General features: G+C 45.1%; 1 protein-coding gene across 1 annotated transcript; it reads right to left on the bottom strand.

Moving 5' to 3' along the window:
• Nucleotides 1-6,267: 6,267 nt before the first annotated feature.
• ZNF304 (zinc finger protein 304) lies at nt 6,268-14,612 on the bottom strand. Its single transcript, XM_045892392.3, has 3 exons — nt 14,143-14,612; nt 11,968-12,094; nt 6,268-10,132 (listed from the first exon to the last, which is right to left on the bottom strand). The coding sequence occupies exons 1-3, from the start codon at nt 14,173-14,175 to the stop codon at nt 8,313-8,315; spliced, it is 1,980 nt and encodes a 659-aa protein (XP_045748348.2). The 5' UTR covers nt 14,176-14,612; the 3' UTR covers nt 6,268-8,312.
• Nucleotides 14,613-15,144: the final 532 nt, after the last annotated feature.

Genomic DNA, 15,144 nt, shown 5'->3' with positions numbered 1-15,144 from the left:
GTGCAAAGGGACATCTTATCCCTGAGATAAAGAATTGAGTATCCATAATCTCATCTCTTTGCTGGTTAGTGATTATCATTTCATCTGTAATTGCAGCAACAGTGAATGCACAGAGTTGAGATTCTCTCTGGAAAAACACTTGTGAGATTGATATTACTGAATGATATTAAAAATGTTTTTCAAGGAAAGTGGCAAAAATAGTTCTAGAGAAATATATGTGTGACAAGTGGGGGGAAAAGTTAAGATCTCAGTGAAGTCTGAGTGAGAGACGCCGAGTCTAAGAAGTCAGAGAATGAAGCTGAGACTGTAGCTTGCTGAAACCTTGGCTTCATTCATGGTTGGTCCCAAAATGTGATTATTTTTAATACCTAAAAACATTGTGCTGTAACAGCCTGTAGGGAGAGGAAAACACAATATTTACAGAGTTGCCAGAAAGATAAAAAGGAATAGGGAAGTTGTACTATTGTGTCTTTACTGATCTGTGAATGTTCAATGAGCACTTACAGAAATTAGAATAATAAATAGTCTCTTTAGCTGAACTATAGCACATGGCAGTACATTTTGAGAGGGCTTCAGAATGAAAACACGACAGGACCCAATGTAAATTGTGTCCCTGCAGGTCAAACAGCTAATAGCCCATTTCCCAATCAACCACTTATTGACAAAGACACTTGTAGATACTGTACATAGAAGGAACACTGGAAAAAGGATTGTCCCATCTTATGAAACAAAAACTACGACAAAGAAAATACCTCAAATCAGATCAATGAGGGTGCTCTGAGGAAGGAAAAAGTGCCTAATAACCAAGATGAATTAACCGATGGTCATCCTCATCAACTCCTGATAGAGTGGGTTACTCTTCCTACATTAAAAACTGACAGCTTTGTTCAGTCTCTTCCTCAGAATGTAATATATTTAAAGTAACAAATAGATTTTCTCCATTTCAAGCCTTAATTATAACACTTGGGCCCTTGACTGAAAGATTAAAAGCATTCCTCCTGCTCTGTGATGCCAGCCCTGCGAATTTAATAGGGATTTATTAAACTACATACTACCAAATATCCTATGAATAAATGGAGAAACTACAAGGGAAATTTTTAAAGTATAAGTATTTTCAGCTTGATAAAAGTAAAAATGCTACATATAAAAATCAATGTGACACAAGTAAACTAAATGATTAGAGGTAAATGTATAGCTTTAAACAGCTTATTACAAAAGAAGAAAGATGTCAATAACCTAAACTTTTATGTTAAAAAAAAGAAAACAAGAAAATGAGACCAAACTAATCCCAAACTAAGGATAAGAAAGAAAATAGTAAAGATTAGAAAAAAAAGCTTACTGAAGTTAGAAAACAGAAACACACACACACACACACACACACACAAAACCCTGATAACTAAACCACACAAAAACCCTATAAGAAAAACAATTACAGGCCAATATTCCTGATGATCACACATGCAAAAGACCTCAACAAAATATTAGCAAACTGAGTTCAACAATACATTAAAAGGATCATACACCATGATCAAATGGGATTTATTCCAGGGATGCAAGGATGGTTCAACATCAGCAAATCAATCAACATGATACACCACATTATCAAAATGAGGGATAAAAATCATATGATCATCTCAGGAGGTGCAGAAAAAGCATTTGACAAAATTCAACATCCATTTATGACAAAAACTCTCAACAAAGTGAATATAGGAGAAATGTACCTCAATAGAATAAAGGCCATATATGACAAACCCAAGCTAACATCGTACTTAAGAGTGAAAAGTTGAAAGCTTTTGCTCTAAGATCAGGCACGAGGCAAGGGTGCCACTCTTGCCACTTCTATTAGATTAGTACTGGAAGTCCTAGCCACAGCAAATGGACAAGAAAAAGAAAAAAGAGACATTCAAATTGGAAAGAAAGTAAAACTGTCACTATTCACAGAAGACAAACTGCATATAGAAAACCTTAAAACCTCCACTCAAAAACTATTGCAATAAATGAATTCAGTAAATTTGCATGATACATAATCAATATACAGAAATCTGTTGCATTTGTATACACTAATAACAAACTATCAGAAAGAAAAATTAAGGGGCACCTGAGTGGCTCAGTTGTTAAGCGTCTGCCTTCGGCTCAGGTCATGATCCCAGGGTTCTCGGATGGAGCCCCACATCAGGCTCCCTACTCAACGGGAAGCCTGCTTCTCCCCCTGCTTGTGTTCCCTCTCTCGCTATGTCTCTCTGTCAAATAAATAAATAAAATCTTAAAGAAAGGGAAAGAAAAATTAAGAAAACAATCCCATTTACAACTGCATCAAAAAGAATAAAATACCAAGTAATAAATTTAACCAAGGAGGTGAAAAGCCTGTACTCTAACAACTATCAAGACAATGATGAAAGAAATTAAAGAAAACACAAATAAATGGGAAGATAATTCACACTCATGGATTAGAAAAATTAACATTGTTAAAATGTCCATACTACCCAAAGCAATCTACAGATTCAGTGCAATCCCTATCAAAATACCAATGGTATTTTTCACAGAATAATCCTAAAATTTGCATGGAAACACAAAGGACCTAACAGCCAAAACAATCTTGAAGAAGAACAAAGCTGGAGATACCATGTGCCCAGATTTTAAACTATACTACAAAGCTATAGTAGTCAAAATAGTATGGTATGGGCACAACAACAGACACATAGATCAACGAAACAGAATAGAAATCCAATAAATAAACCTACACTTATATGATCAATCAATCTATGACAAAAAGACAGGAATATAGAATGAAGAAAAGACACCCTATTTAATAAATGGTGTTGGGAAAACTGGACAGCTACATGAAAAAGAATGAAATCGGATCATTTTATTATACCATATACAAAACTAAACTCAAAATGGGCATAACATTCCCAGAAGAAAACATAGGCAGTAAGTTCTTTGACATTGGTCTTAGCAATATGTTTTTGGATGTCGCCTCAGGTAAGGACAACAAAAGCGAAAATAAAGAAATGGGTCACCAACTAAAAAGCTTTGCACAGCAAAGGAAACTATCAATAACAAAAAGGCAACCTATGAATGGGAGAAGCTTTTCACAAATTACATATTTGATAAGGGGTTAACATCAAAAATATATGAAGAACTTATAAATTCAATATAAAAATTGACTTAAAAATAGGCAGAGGACCTGAAGACCTTTTTCCAAAGATGACTTACAGATGAACAACAGGCACATAAAAAGATGTTCAACATCAGCATCAGGGAAATGCAAATCCAAACCACAATGAGGTATCACCTCACACCTGTCAGAATAGCTCTTATCAGAAAGACAAGAAATAAGTATTGGCAAGGATGTGGAGAAAAGGGAACAGTTGTACACTGTTGGTAGGAATGTAAATTGGTGCAGCCACAATGGAAAACAGTATGAAACTTCCTTCAAAAATTATAAATAGAAATACCATATGATCCTGCAATTCCACTTCTAGGCATTTATCTGAAGAAAGTGAAAACACTAATTCAAAAAGACATATGCACCCTTATGTCATCACAACATTATTTACAATAGCCAAGATATGGAGGCAACCAGGATGTCCAATGATAGACAAATGGATAAAGATGTGGTATGTGTGTGGAGTTACACATCTCTCTCTCTCTAGTTATCTCTATAAATATCTATCTTTCTATCTAGCTATATATAGATACAATGGAATATTAGCCATAAAAAAGAATGAAATCTTGCCATTTGTGACATGGATGGACCTAAACAGTATTACACTAAGTGAAATAAATCACCCAAAGACATATACCATATGACTTCACTTATATGTGGAATCTAAAATGCAAAACAAATGAACAAATGAAACAGAAACAGACTCACAGATATAGAGAATGATGTTTGCTAAAGGGAAGGGGGATGGGGATAGATGAAAGAGCCAAAGCGGATTAGGAGGTACAGTCTTCCCATTGTAAAATAAATAAGGCACAGGGATATAATGTACAGCACAGGGAATATAGTCAGTAATATTGTAAAAACATTGTATCATGACATATGGTAACTAGACTTGTGGTGACCATTTTGTAATGTGTATGAATACTGAATCAGTATGTTGTACACCTGAAACTTACACGATATTGTAGGTCAATTATTCTTCAACTAAAAAAATCAATGAAATTAAAAATTGGTTCTTTCAAAAGATCAACAAAATTGATAAAACTTGAGGCAGGCAAAGAAAATAAATTAACACAAGCAGGAATGAGGACACTACTCACCCTAAAAAAATTAGAAGTATCATAAAGGAATATTATAAAAATCTTTGTCCCCCCAAATTAGACAATTCAATTGAAATGGAAAAATTCCTTAAAGGACACCAATTATCCAAAACTGACACAAGTAGAAAAACTACATAGTACTGTATTAAGCAAATTTTGACTGAAAATTGATTGAAAGTCTTCCCACAAGAAAATTCTAGGGTCAAGTGCCTTCACTAAGGAATTCTAGCAAATATTTTAAAGAAATATCACTAATCTGCAAAACTCAAAAACTCTTCCATCCTACCAGAAAATAAAGGAGGCAACACTCCCAACTTTTTCTGTGAGGTCAGGATTCCTTTGATAGCAAAATCACACAGAGATAGCACAAGCAATCTACAGAACTGTTCTCTCTCATCAATATAGATGCAAAATATACTAATAAAGTATCAGAAAACTGACTTGGCAACATATACAAAGGACCATACATCATGACCAAGTGGGATTTGTCCCAGGAAATGCAAGGTTAGTTTGACATCTGAATATCAATTAATGGATTATACCATATAAATAACACCCCCCCCCCCGCCAAAGCCCACCCAACAGGATTATCTCAATAGATGGAAAAAAATTGGAACAGCGTCTAAAAATAGATCAGCAGAAATAGTCAACTGATTGTTGAAAGAGGAACAAAGGCAATTCAGTAGAGATAGTCTTTTCACCAAATGGTGCTTGAACTATTGAGTATCCTCACGTTTAAAAAAAAAAAAATGATCTAGGGGCACCTGGACGGCTCAGTGGGTTAAGGGTTAAGCGTCTGCCTTCGGCTCGGGTCATGATCTCGGGGTCCTGGGATTGAGCCCCGCATCAGGCTCCCTGCTCATCAGGGAGTCCGCTTCTCCCTCTTCCTCTGCTCCTCCCCTGGCTTGTGAATTCTCTCTCAAATAAATAAAATTTTTAATGATTTAGATATAGAATTTATACTTGCACAAATATTTTCTCAAAATGGATAATAGACCTAAATGCAAAACACAAAACTACAGAACACCTAGACAATAACACTGAACAAAATGCAGGTGACCTTGGATTTGGCAATGCTTTATATACAACACCAAAAATACAATCCTTGAGAAAAACTGGGTAATTTCAACTTGATTAAAATTAAAATTCTGGGGGAGCCTCGGTGGCTCAGTCGTTAAGCGTCTGCCTTCGGCTCAGGTCATGATCCCAGAGTCCTGGGATCAAGCCCCACATCGGGCTCCCTGCTCTGCGGGAAGGCTGCTTCTCCCTCTCCCACTCCCCCTGCTTGGGTTCCTGCTCTCTCTCTGTGAAATAAAATCTTAAAAAAAATAAATAAATAAAATTAAAATTCTGCTCTGCAAAAGATAGTGTTAAAAAACATGAAAATGATAATCATGTCATTAGGGAATTTCAAATTAAAGCAACAGTAACATACCATTACATACCTATTACAATGGCCAAATTCCAAAACACTGACACCACCAAATGCTGATGAGGATATGGAGCAACAGAGACTCTCATTCATTGCTGGTGGGAATGCAAAACGGTACAGCCACTTTGCAGGACAGTTTCTTACAGGGGCGCCTGGGTGGCTCAGATGTTTAAGCGTCTGCCTTGGGCTCAGGTCATGATCCCAGGGTCCTGGGATAGAGCCCCATGTCAGGCTCACTGCTCAGCGGGGAGTCTGCTTCTCCCTCTCCCTCTGTCCTTACCCCCACTTGTGCTCTCTCTCTCAAATAAATAAAATCTTAAAAAAAAGAAGACAGTTTATTACAAATCTAAACATACTCTTACTATATGATCCAGTAAATCACACTCCTTGGCTAGAACCAAGAGATGAAAACTTAAATCCACACAAAACCTACACACAAATGTATATTGCAGGTTTATTCGTAACTGCCAAACTTGGAAGCAACCAGGATGTCCTTCAGTAGTGAACAGACAAACTGTGGCATATTTATATAATGAAATGTTATTAAGTGATAACTTGCACAGAGATCTTCAGAGCAGCTTTATTTGTAACAGCCCCACACTGGAAACAACCCAAACACTCACTAATAGCTTAATGGATAAAAAACAATTGTGGTATATGCATATAATGGAGTAATACTCAACAATACAAATGAACAACCTACTGATACATGCAACAAGATGGATTGATTTCAAAATAGTTATGGATAGTGAAAAGGGCTAGAGTCCCTTTTCACTATCCATAACTCCCCCGAATGTATATACCATATGATTCTGTCTATGTAAAATTCTAGAAAATGCTTGTTGTTTATGAATTGTGGCAAAGGTTAATTAGAAAGACTGAGATAAAAGGATTATAAAGCAACACATGGAATCTTTTGGCTGTGTTGAATATGTTCATTATCGTGATTGTGGTGATGGTTTCACAGGTATATACACATGCTGACACGTAACACATTTCACACTTTCATATGTGCAGTTTATTTCATGTCAGTCATACCTCAATGAAGTTTTTGAGAACTAAGCGTTCCCCATAAAGTCCCTATTTACCATCCCTCTTAGAAAGTCACATCTGCCAACTACTTTGGTTCTCCCATCTCCCTCCCCAATTTAGGAGAATGAACCCTGCCTCAATGTCAGCAAGAACTGGAGAGCAATGAAATCCATGTCCACTTCAGTCACTAGGAATGCTAGCTAGGTCAGGGAAGCCCTATCCTTGGATCTCTCTTCTGTCCATGCTGAGGTTCCTGCATGTGTAGTTACGGCCACAACATCAACAGCCCAGGGAGGTACAGGAATCCACAAACCTTTAGACACTAACAGTGGCCTTGACCACAGGAAATACAGATGTCTGAGGTCCAGAGAATTTCTATATTCTCATCCCACAAAAATCGTATGGGCGTTTGTAGATGCCTCTGCTAGGAGAGACACATATCCTCTCATTGGCCACATTCATCCCCACTCCATTATCTCAGTGTTTCTGTACCAGTTATGAGCCTCACCTTGCCCTGTGGGCCTTCCAGTCAATGAAACTTGCCTATGGGATTCTGGACATCAGGCACTGGCTCCTATGCAGACCTAGGAGACAGAAATCCCTCACAAGTGCTGGGGAATATGGAACATTCCCTAGGAACAAGAGACCCAATTCATGTTTCCAGAAGAACTGGAGATTTTCACGCCAACTATGCCTTCCTCAGAAATGAACTCTGGGCTCACAGGAAATCTTGCCTTCCGGGCCACAGGATGAGGCACACAGAGCTCTTCACTCTTTCCCAGCAAGCCTTGGGCACAATGCAACTTAGGCCAGCTGGACTGAGATCTGTTCTCTGCCATCCTGCTGACCCTTCTGAGGCACATGAAGTTGGTGGAAGAACCCAACCTTTTCTTAATCCGTTCCGCACATGACTAGACCCCACCACACCAACAACAGTAGAGATCGCCACAGTAGGCCAGTGACACTGCATGAATCAGAGCAGCACGGGGCAAGCAGTTCTAAAGATGGGTGATTTAGAAGAAGACAAATGAGTTCATGGTTATTATGTTCACAGTCAACATTGTTTGTGAAGAGAAACTTGTCTGGAAATCCCCAGCAGACTCCAGTTCAGATCCTCTTGGCCAGAGCTGGATCATGTCGACTGAGAATGCAGTCATGGGGGAGGAAGTGAGGATCTCACTGGGCTCAGAACACTCTTGATTCCCTCCAGAGAACAGGAGGGGGAGCACAGGGGTCTGCCTTCCCCGAGCATACTGGAGTGACTGACACACACTGTGGGACCTCTGACAGCTGGTAGTAATGAGATGGCTTCTGCCACAGGCACTGGCAGTGATAGAACTCGGTCAAGAGCCCTGGATAGTTTAGAAAGTGCAATGCACCTATAAAAGCTTCCCACCTACTAACTGGGAATCTCCCCGTGTTACCTGTATGAATGTACAAGGTTCACCTGCTGGTTGATGGTTCCCTCACAAAGGGTACTCACAGAGATTTTTTCTGGTGTGAATCCTATCAGGTCGAACAAAGAGATGGAACATTTTCTGCATTCGTAAGGCCTTTCTCTAGTGTGAGCTTTCTGATGCTAAGCAAGTTTAAGAGATGTAGCTAAAGGACCATCAAAACTACTGCATTCATGAGGCTTTTCTCCAGTGTGAACTTTCTGATGCCGAACAAGATGGGAACTTCTACTGTAGGCTTTCCCACATTCGCTGCACACGTAAGGCTTTTCTCCAGTGTGAACCCGCTGATGTAGAATGAGGCTAGAGTTCCGGCTAAAGAATTTCCCACATTCACGACATTCATAAGGTCTTGCTCCAGTGTGAACTTTCTTGTGTTGAACAAGGTGGGAGCTACTAATGTAGGCTTTTCCACATTCACTGCACACGTAAGGCCTTGCTCCGGTGTGAACTCTCTGGTGTAGAATGAGGCTGGAATTGTGGCTGAAGCATTTTCCACATTCACTGCACTCATAAGGCTTCGCTCCAGTGTGAATTCTCTGGTGTACAATAAGGTTGGAGCTATGGCTAAAAAATTTCCCACATTCACCACACTCATAAGGCCTTTCTCCAGTGTGGATTTTCTGGTGCTGCACAAGTGTGTCTTTACGACTAAAGGCTTTCCCACATTCGCTACACTCGTAAGGCCTTGCTCCAGTGTGAATTATCTGGTGCTGGACAAGTGTGTCTTTGCAGCTGAAAGCTTTCCCACATTTGCTGCACACGTAAGACCTTGCTCCTGTGTGAACTCTCCGATGTTTAATGAGGCTCGAGTTATGGCTAAAAAACTTTCCACATTCAATGCATTCATAAGGCCGTGCCCCAGTGTGAATCCTCCAGTGCTCAATAAGGTGGGAGCTTTGGCTAAAGAATTTCCCACATTCGCTGCACTCGTAAGGCCTTTCTCCAGTGTGAAACCTCTGGTGCTGCACGAGAGTGTCTTTGCGGCTGAAGGCTTTTCCACACTCACTGCACTTATAAGGCCTTTCGCCAGTGTGAATTCTCTGGTGTTGAACAAGGTGGGAACTTCTGCTGTAGGCTTTTCCACACTCACTGCAGTCATAAGACCTTTCTCCAGTGTGAACTCTCTGGTGTTGAACAAGTGTGTCTTTGCGGCTGAAGGCCTTCCCGCATTCACTACATGTGTAATGTCTTTTTCCAGTGTGAAATTTCTGGTGCATTTTTAGGTGAGACAAATGAATGAAGGCCTTTCCACACTCTTTACACACATGTGATACTTCTCCACTGTGAACTTTTCTGTGATTAGTAAGTGCTGATCTCTCCTTGGACATACTTCCACATGGCGGGCATCTAAAAGGTCTTACTTCAGTATCATTTATCCGGCTGCCAAGGAGAGTAAAGGTATTCAGGAAGCCCTTCCCATTGTCAGTGCAATTGAAAAGCACCAGTCCATCATGGTTTCCCTGGTGTTGGCCAAGACTGGTGCTGTGTGGGAAAGATTCCATGAACTCAGTCCTTTCGTATGGAATCATCCCATTGCCAGTGGTCTGGCAAAAGAAGAGGCCAGACCTGTCCAGCAAGTCCATCCCTTCCTCGCTGCAAGTAAACGGTCTCCCTAACATGTGGACTGCACAGCTCTTCATATATGAGGCCGCACTAGCACCCAGCCTGAAGAGATCCTCTCCACTGTATCGCTTTTGGTGCTGGTAAAAGTTTGCACTGATCAAGAATCCTCTCCCACATGGGCCACGTGTGTACAGTTTCTGCAAGGGGTGTGATCCCTGGTGTTCGGCCAAGCGCAAAATGTCTTTTAAGAGTGGGTCACACGCCTCACATGGGTGGGCTTTCTGGATAACTGCACCTGACTCGGGAGTCCTGAGCTGCGACAATCCTACAGAAATGCTCTGCTCAGGAGTCTCCTCGTTATCTGTTTCACGCCAACAACCTGAAAGCAAAAAGATGCTGGTGAGGTACATGTTGGCTTTGGTGGACGGCCGCAGCCCCATCACGTATGTGTGTGTGAAACACCGAAGAATGAGGGCACTGGCTTGCTGGTGGGACAAGGGAGGCAGGGTCAGGGTGAGGAAAGGCCCACTGTCAGCCCCAGGCCTCTCAAGGTCATAGTCAGGAGAAAGGACGGGTAGACACATGTGGTACATGGTATGGGGAACAAAGAACAAAGAAGAGCTTTCCAGCTCACTCCTCTACGGACAAGGGCCTTGGCGGCTGGTGCCAGCCGAGCTCTGGCAGAAGAATGTGTCCAGGCCCAGGAAAACCCACCTGCGAGTAGGTAGCTGGTTCTTAAGGAGTATTGGAGGCTATGTGCACAACTCATTGCACATTAAAGCAGCCAGCACTGCAGAGCAGGGAAGAATGAACGAGACACAGAGGCCAGAAAAGGGAGGAAACAGCCAAGAGATGGAAGACAGAAGAGAAGTTCCAAGTGGACAAAGCGCAAGAATGGGGAAGGAAAGGCAGAAATGAGGTATCGCTATAGGCCTTGAGAAAAAAACACCAATGGACACAAAGTGGGCTGAAAGTATGATCTGAACCCAGCACTAACGTGCCACTCCTCCAGCTCCCGTCCTGCAGGGCCAGGTCCTCTCTGGGTCTCTCTCACTGTGGCTGGAGTCAGGTCTGCCCCGTCAGACACCCAGGGCTTTCTGCCCCTCTCCAACTGGGCCACTACATGGGATCTGAAGTTGTCAAGAAAACACAGGCCAGATGAATGGCTCAGGCAGTCCCACCCCACAGAGAAGAAAATTAAATGTTAAAAAACAGAGCCTCGAAGGAGCATTTAGCAGAACAGCCCTGAGACATCCATGAGCAGTGACCGCACCAGTACCTGTAATTCCTGGCATGCTCAGGCCCCAGGAAATGTCAACTACAGAATGAGGGCAGAACCTGGGACACCGAGGTACCACGGATCTGGACAGTTACCTGGCCAAGGAGCACACAAGCCATGCTGAACCTGTTGAACAGACTGAAAAGCCCTGAACCCCTAACCCAATTCCTGCAAGACTTTGGGCAGAAAGTGCTGGAACTGCTCAGGAAGGGAGGGGATACTGCACACAGCCCAGCCCTGGTACCCACAGCCCTCCCTACTCTGGGAACCAAAGAAGGGAGGGAGAAGAGTCACTGAGCTGGCTGGACAAAAAGAGCTGTCTCTAGGAAACAGGGGAATAACCAAACCCAAGGGACACTGGAGGGAACGTGAGGGCCTGTGGAAGGCAGCCTCTAAGATGGCCCTGGGACTGTCTACCTCCCGGTATTCCTGCCCTTGTGTAAGCCTCTTCCTTTCTGTAGGCTGGACTGCCTGACCCATTTCTAAGGATAATGGGATGTCACTTTCAAGGTCAGGTTAGAAAAAGACCGGATTCCATCCTGGGCATTTTCTCACTCACTTACTTGGAGAGAAGGCAGCTTCCATGTTAGGAGGTACACTACAGAAAGGCCAACATTACAAGGAACCGAGGGAGGGCGCTGGCCAACAGCCAGAGAGGAACTATTCTCACAGTTCAACAAGCCACAAGAAACGAAATCTTGCGAACAACTACATGAGTGAGTTTGTAAGTGGATTCTTCCTGAGACTGGCCTTCAGATGAGAACACAACCCTGGCTGACAGCTTGACTGAAACCTCATGAGACAGCCTGAGCAAAAAGTACGCAGGTTAGCTGTGACCAGGTCCCTGACGCACTGAAACAATGGATTTTTACTGTCTTAAGCCACTAAATTGTGGGGTAATTTGCTATATACCAATAGATAAAACAAGGACTTACCCAGTGAGGCCACAAGCGCAAAGTTCTCCAGCATCACATCACGGTACAGGAGTCTCTGAGCTTCCTCAAGGAGCTCCCACTCCTCCCGGGAGAAGTACACGAACACATCCTCGAAGGTCACACAGCCCTGTCACGACGGGGGACAGTTGAGCCCACAGGCCACAGGGGTCTCCAGTCTATCCACTCACACAACCAGCCCTGGTCCCTCTCCTCCTCGCCTCCCCCCTCAGAGCAGATACCAGGCCTTGGCACCACCAGTGCCTGCTCTCTCCTCATGTCTCTCTGATCACTGTGTGCGGCCCAGAGCCAGGCAGGTGGGCAGATAAACACTGTGTAAGCTGTGGGTCCTCCATGAAGGGCACCAGACTCTCTAGCTGGCCAGCCCTCCCGGTGTCCTTCAGACCATGCCTCCCAGACACGACCGTAAGGCCATCAGTTCACACTTCTCCCAACACGTACATCATTCTTTGAACCACCCCTTCCGCCCAGTTGGAATGAACCATCATTACCAACAACAACTTTCTGGTCCACAACATATGCACCTACAGGGCACACACAACCCCATGCCACTCTGCACATGGTGCGTGGGAAGTACTCATGTATCTTTGTGACAGGCACCACTGTCACCCAGCGCCTAAGCAAGAGACCCAGTCCTCAGTCCCAAGTTTCAACTTTCTTGTTATTAGCTGCATTGCCGCCATGACCTGGAGATACTCCCTCCTAAATGTAACGCACAGCTTCACCCCATTCCACATATTGGCCACCACCTTTTGAACTTCTGCAACCAGCACCTCTCCCAGAACTAAAAACCTGTATCCAGCTTGATGTTTCAACTAAGGAGTCTCTGGGACTTCTTACACTAAACATGAGAAAATCCTACCTCCCAATATAACCACAGAAAACTACTCCTGCTACCAGCTTCCCTATCTCAGTTGATGGCATTTCCATCACTCAACCAGGTAAAGAAAACAAAACAAAAAAAACAAACAAAAACCCCCAGGGTCACCCACAACTCATCCCTTTCTCTCATTCACCCTTCACATCAGAAAATCTGGTCACCCTGCTTCAAAAACAGATACAAAATCCACCAACATCTCTCACCTCCACAGCCACCTCTCTGGGTCAGTTACCATCAACACTCACAGCCTATTGCAGTAGGTGCCCCACTCATACCCAACGCTCTGTTCTCGACCAGGGAGCCGCCGAAGGGAGTCCATTAAAATCTAAGTCAGGTCACCTCTCTCTTCTGATCCAAATCTCCCATGTCTTTCACCACCCTCAGAATGAGGCCCAGCTCCTCGGCCTGCCATTCCTGTCTGACTCCTGACCCTATTCCCAACAGACAATTAAGATCTGTGGTTCCTTGAGGACACCCACTTCAATCTTACCTCCCAGCATTTACACAAGGCCGTTCCTGGGCCCGATACACCCTTCAGTCTTCATCCTATTGGCTGCCCGGAGTAGGAACCTCTCTATCTAACTCCTGGCCTGAATTCAGAATGCTGGGCTAGAAATGACCTCCCCCCCAGTTTAAGGTCCCCAGACTCAAATGCAGACAGAGAGAAAATTAAAGAGTCCTAGAATATCACTATGTCTCATCAGAAAGCCCACTGGGCCCTACTTTAAAAGCAAATACCAAACTCATACACTTCCCTAACCTCCACTGCCACCACTCTGGCCCACCCACCATCAACATTCACCGGGTCTATTGAGGTGAGCTCCGTTCTGGGCTCCCTGCCCAGCCCCATGCCCCGCAGTCTTTCCACTCTGCAGCCAGACGGTCTGTCAACACCTAAGTCAGATCATCTCCCTTCTTCGTTCCAAATCTTCCACGGCTCCCACGACCATCGGAACATAAGCCCGGCTCCCCAGGCTGCCGTTCCAGGCCTGACTCCTGACCACCTGCTGTGTCTTCCCACCAGATGTAACAGGGACCCTCGGTTCCTGGACACTCCTAATTCATTCCCCCCGCCTGGCTCCTGCACCTTGGAAACCCTTGCACACCTCATCCCAACGCTGCTAGTACTGGGAACCTCGCCGCACATCCGCCGGGAGCGACCGCCCTCCGCCGCCTTTACGCTCAAGAGCAGGGAGCGCTGCAGACTCAGAGAGGCAGGTCCTTGAACCCGCCACCCCTATATCCGCGTCGGGAGGGCCTGGGGACCCTCTGCTCACCTGAGCCCCATCCATCAGCGCCAGGGCCGCCATGGGATCCTGTGAGCAGAACAGGGCCGTGAGAAGCGGGCAAGCCGGGCAGGCCCTGCGGGATCAGCCGGAACCCCAAGGCCCCACTAGGCGGGGAGGCCTCGGGCCGACCGCCGGCCTCCGAGCCCGCGTCCCCCGTGTGGAAACCCGCACAGGCTTAGGGCGCCGCGGCCGGGGGCGTACGAGGACAGAGCGCGGAGGCGGAGGCCTCGGGAAGGGCGCAGCCCCGGAGGACACCTCCGCGCAACGCAGCCGGTCCCACGACGGGGCTCACGGAGGGCAACAAAGGCGCGCGTTTTACCGTCCTTCCCTGCTCGGTTCCGAAGAGCCACGGGGGAAGCGGACCGCCCCAGCCCCAGAGCCTCCGCCGCCGGTGCCGATACTCCGGGCACAGGCAAAAGACGTCACGACGCCGACGCCGAAAGCCCCTCCCCAGCCTCGCCGGGCGGCGGGAAACGCCGCTCTTCCGGGCTGCCGTAGGCACGACGTCGACGCGGCGAGCACAGGCTTCTGGGTAATGTAGTTGGTGCCCTGCATCGACGAGGCAAGGGGCGTCTTTCTGGCTTTTCCTGGCAGCGCAAAGCCGCGGGGGCGGAGGCCGTTTGGAGGAGAAAGATAAGGGAGAAATGTGGCCCGGTAGTGCCAAAGCTCCTCTTAAAGGGGACGCACCCATATTTCTGCGGTCACCTGGGACAAAGCCACGTCCTCAGAGGTCTCCAGCACGTGATGCAGTCTTTAATCCTGAGGGAGCTGCTTCACCTCTCTGAGCTTTGGGGACTGAGATTGGTTGATTGATTGATTTTTAAAGATTTTATTTACTTGACAGAGAGACACAGCGAGAGAGGGAACACAAGCAGGGGGAGTGGCAGAGGGGGAAGCAGGCTTCCCGCGGAGCAGGGAGCCCGGTGTGGGTGGGGCTCGATACCAAGACCCCGGGATCACGACCCCAGCCAAAGGCTGACGCGCCCAACG

The sequence above is a fragment of the Mirounga angustirostris genome, unplaced genomic scaffold, assembly GCF_029215605.1.
Source record: "Mirounga angustirostris isolate CCGP_5_RB_7025 unplaced genomic scaffold, mMirAng1.0.hap1 SCAF_16, whole genome shotgun sequence".
Lineage (NCBI taxonomy): Eukaryota > Metazoa > Chordata > Mammalia > Carnivora > Phocidae > Mirounga > Mirounga angustirostris.
This window is presented reverse-complemented; position numbering and strand designations above follow the sequence as displayed.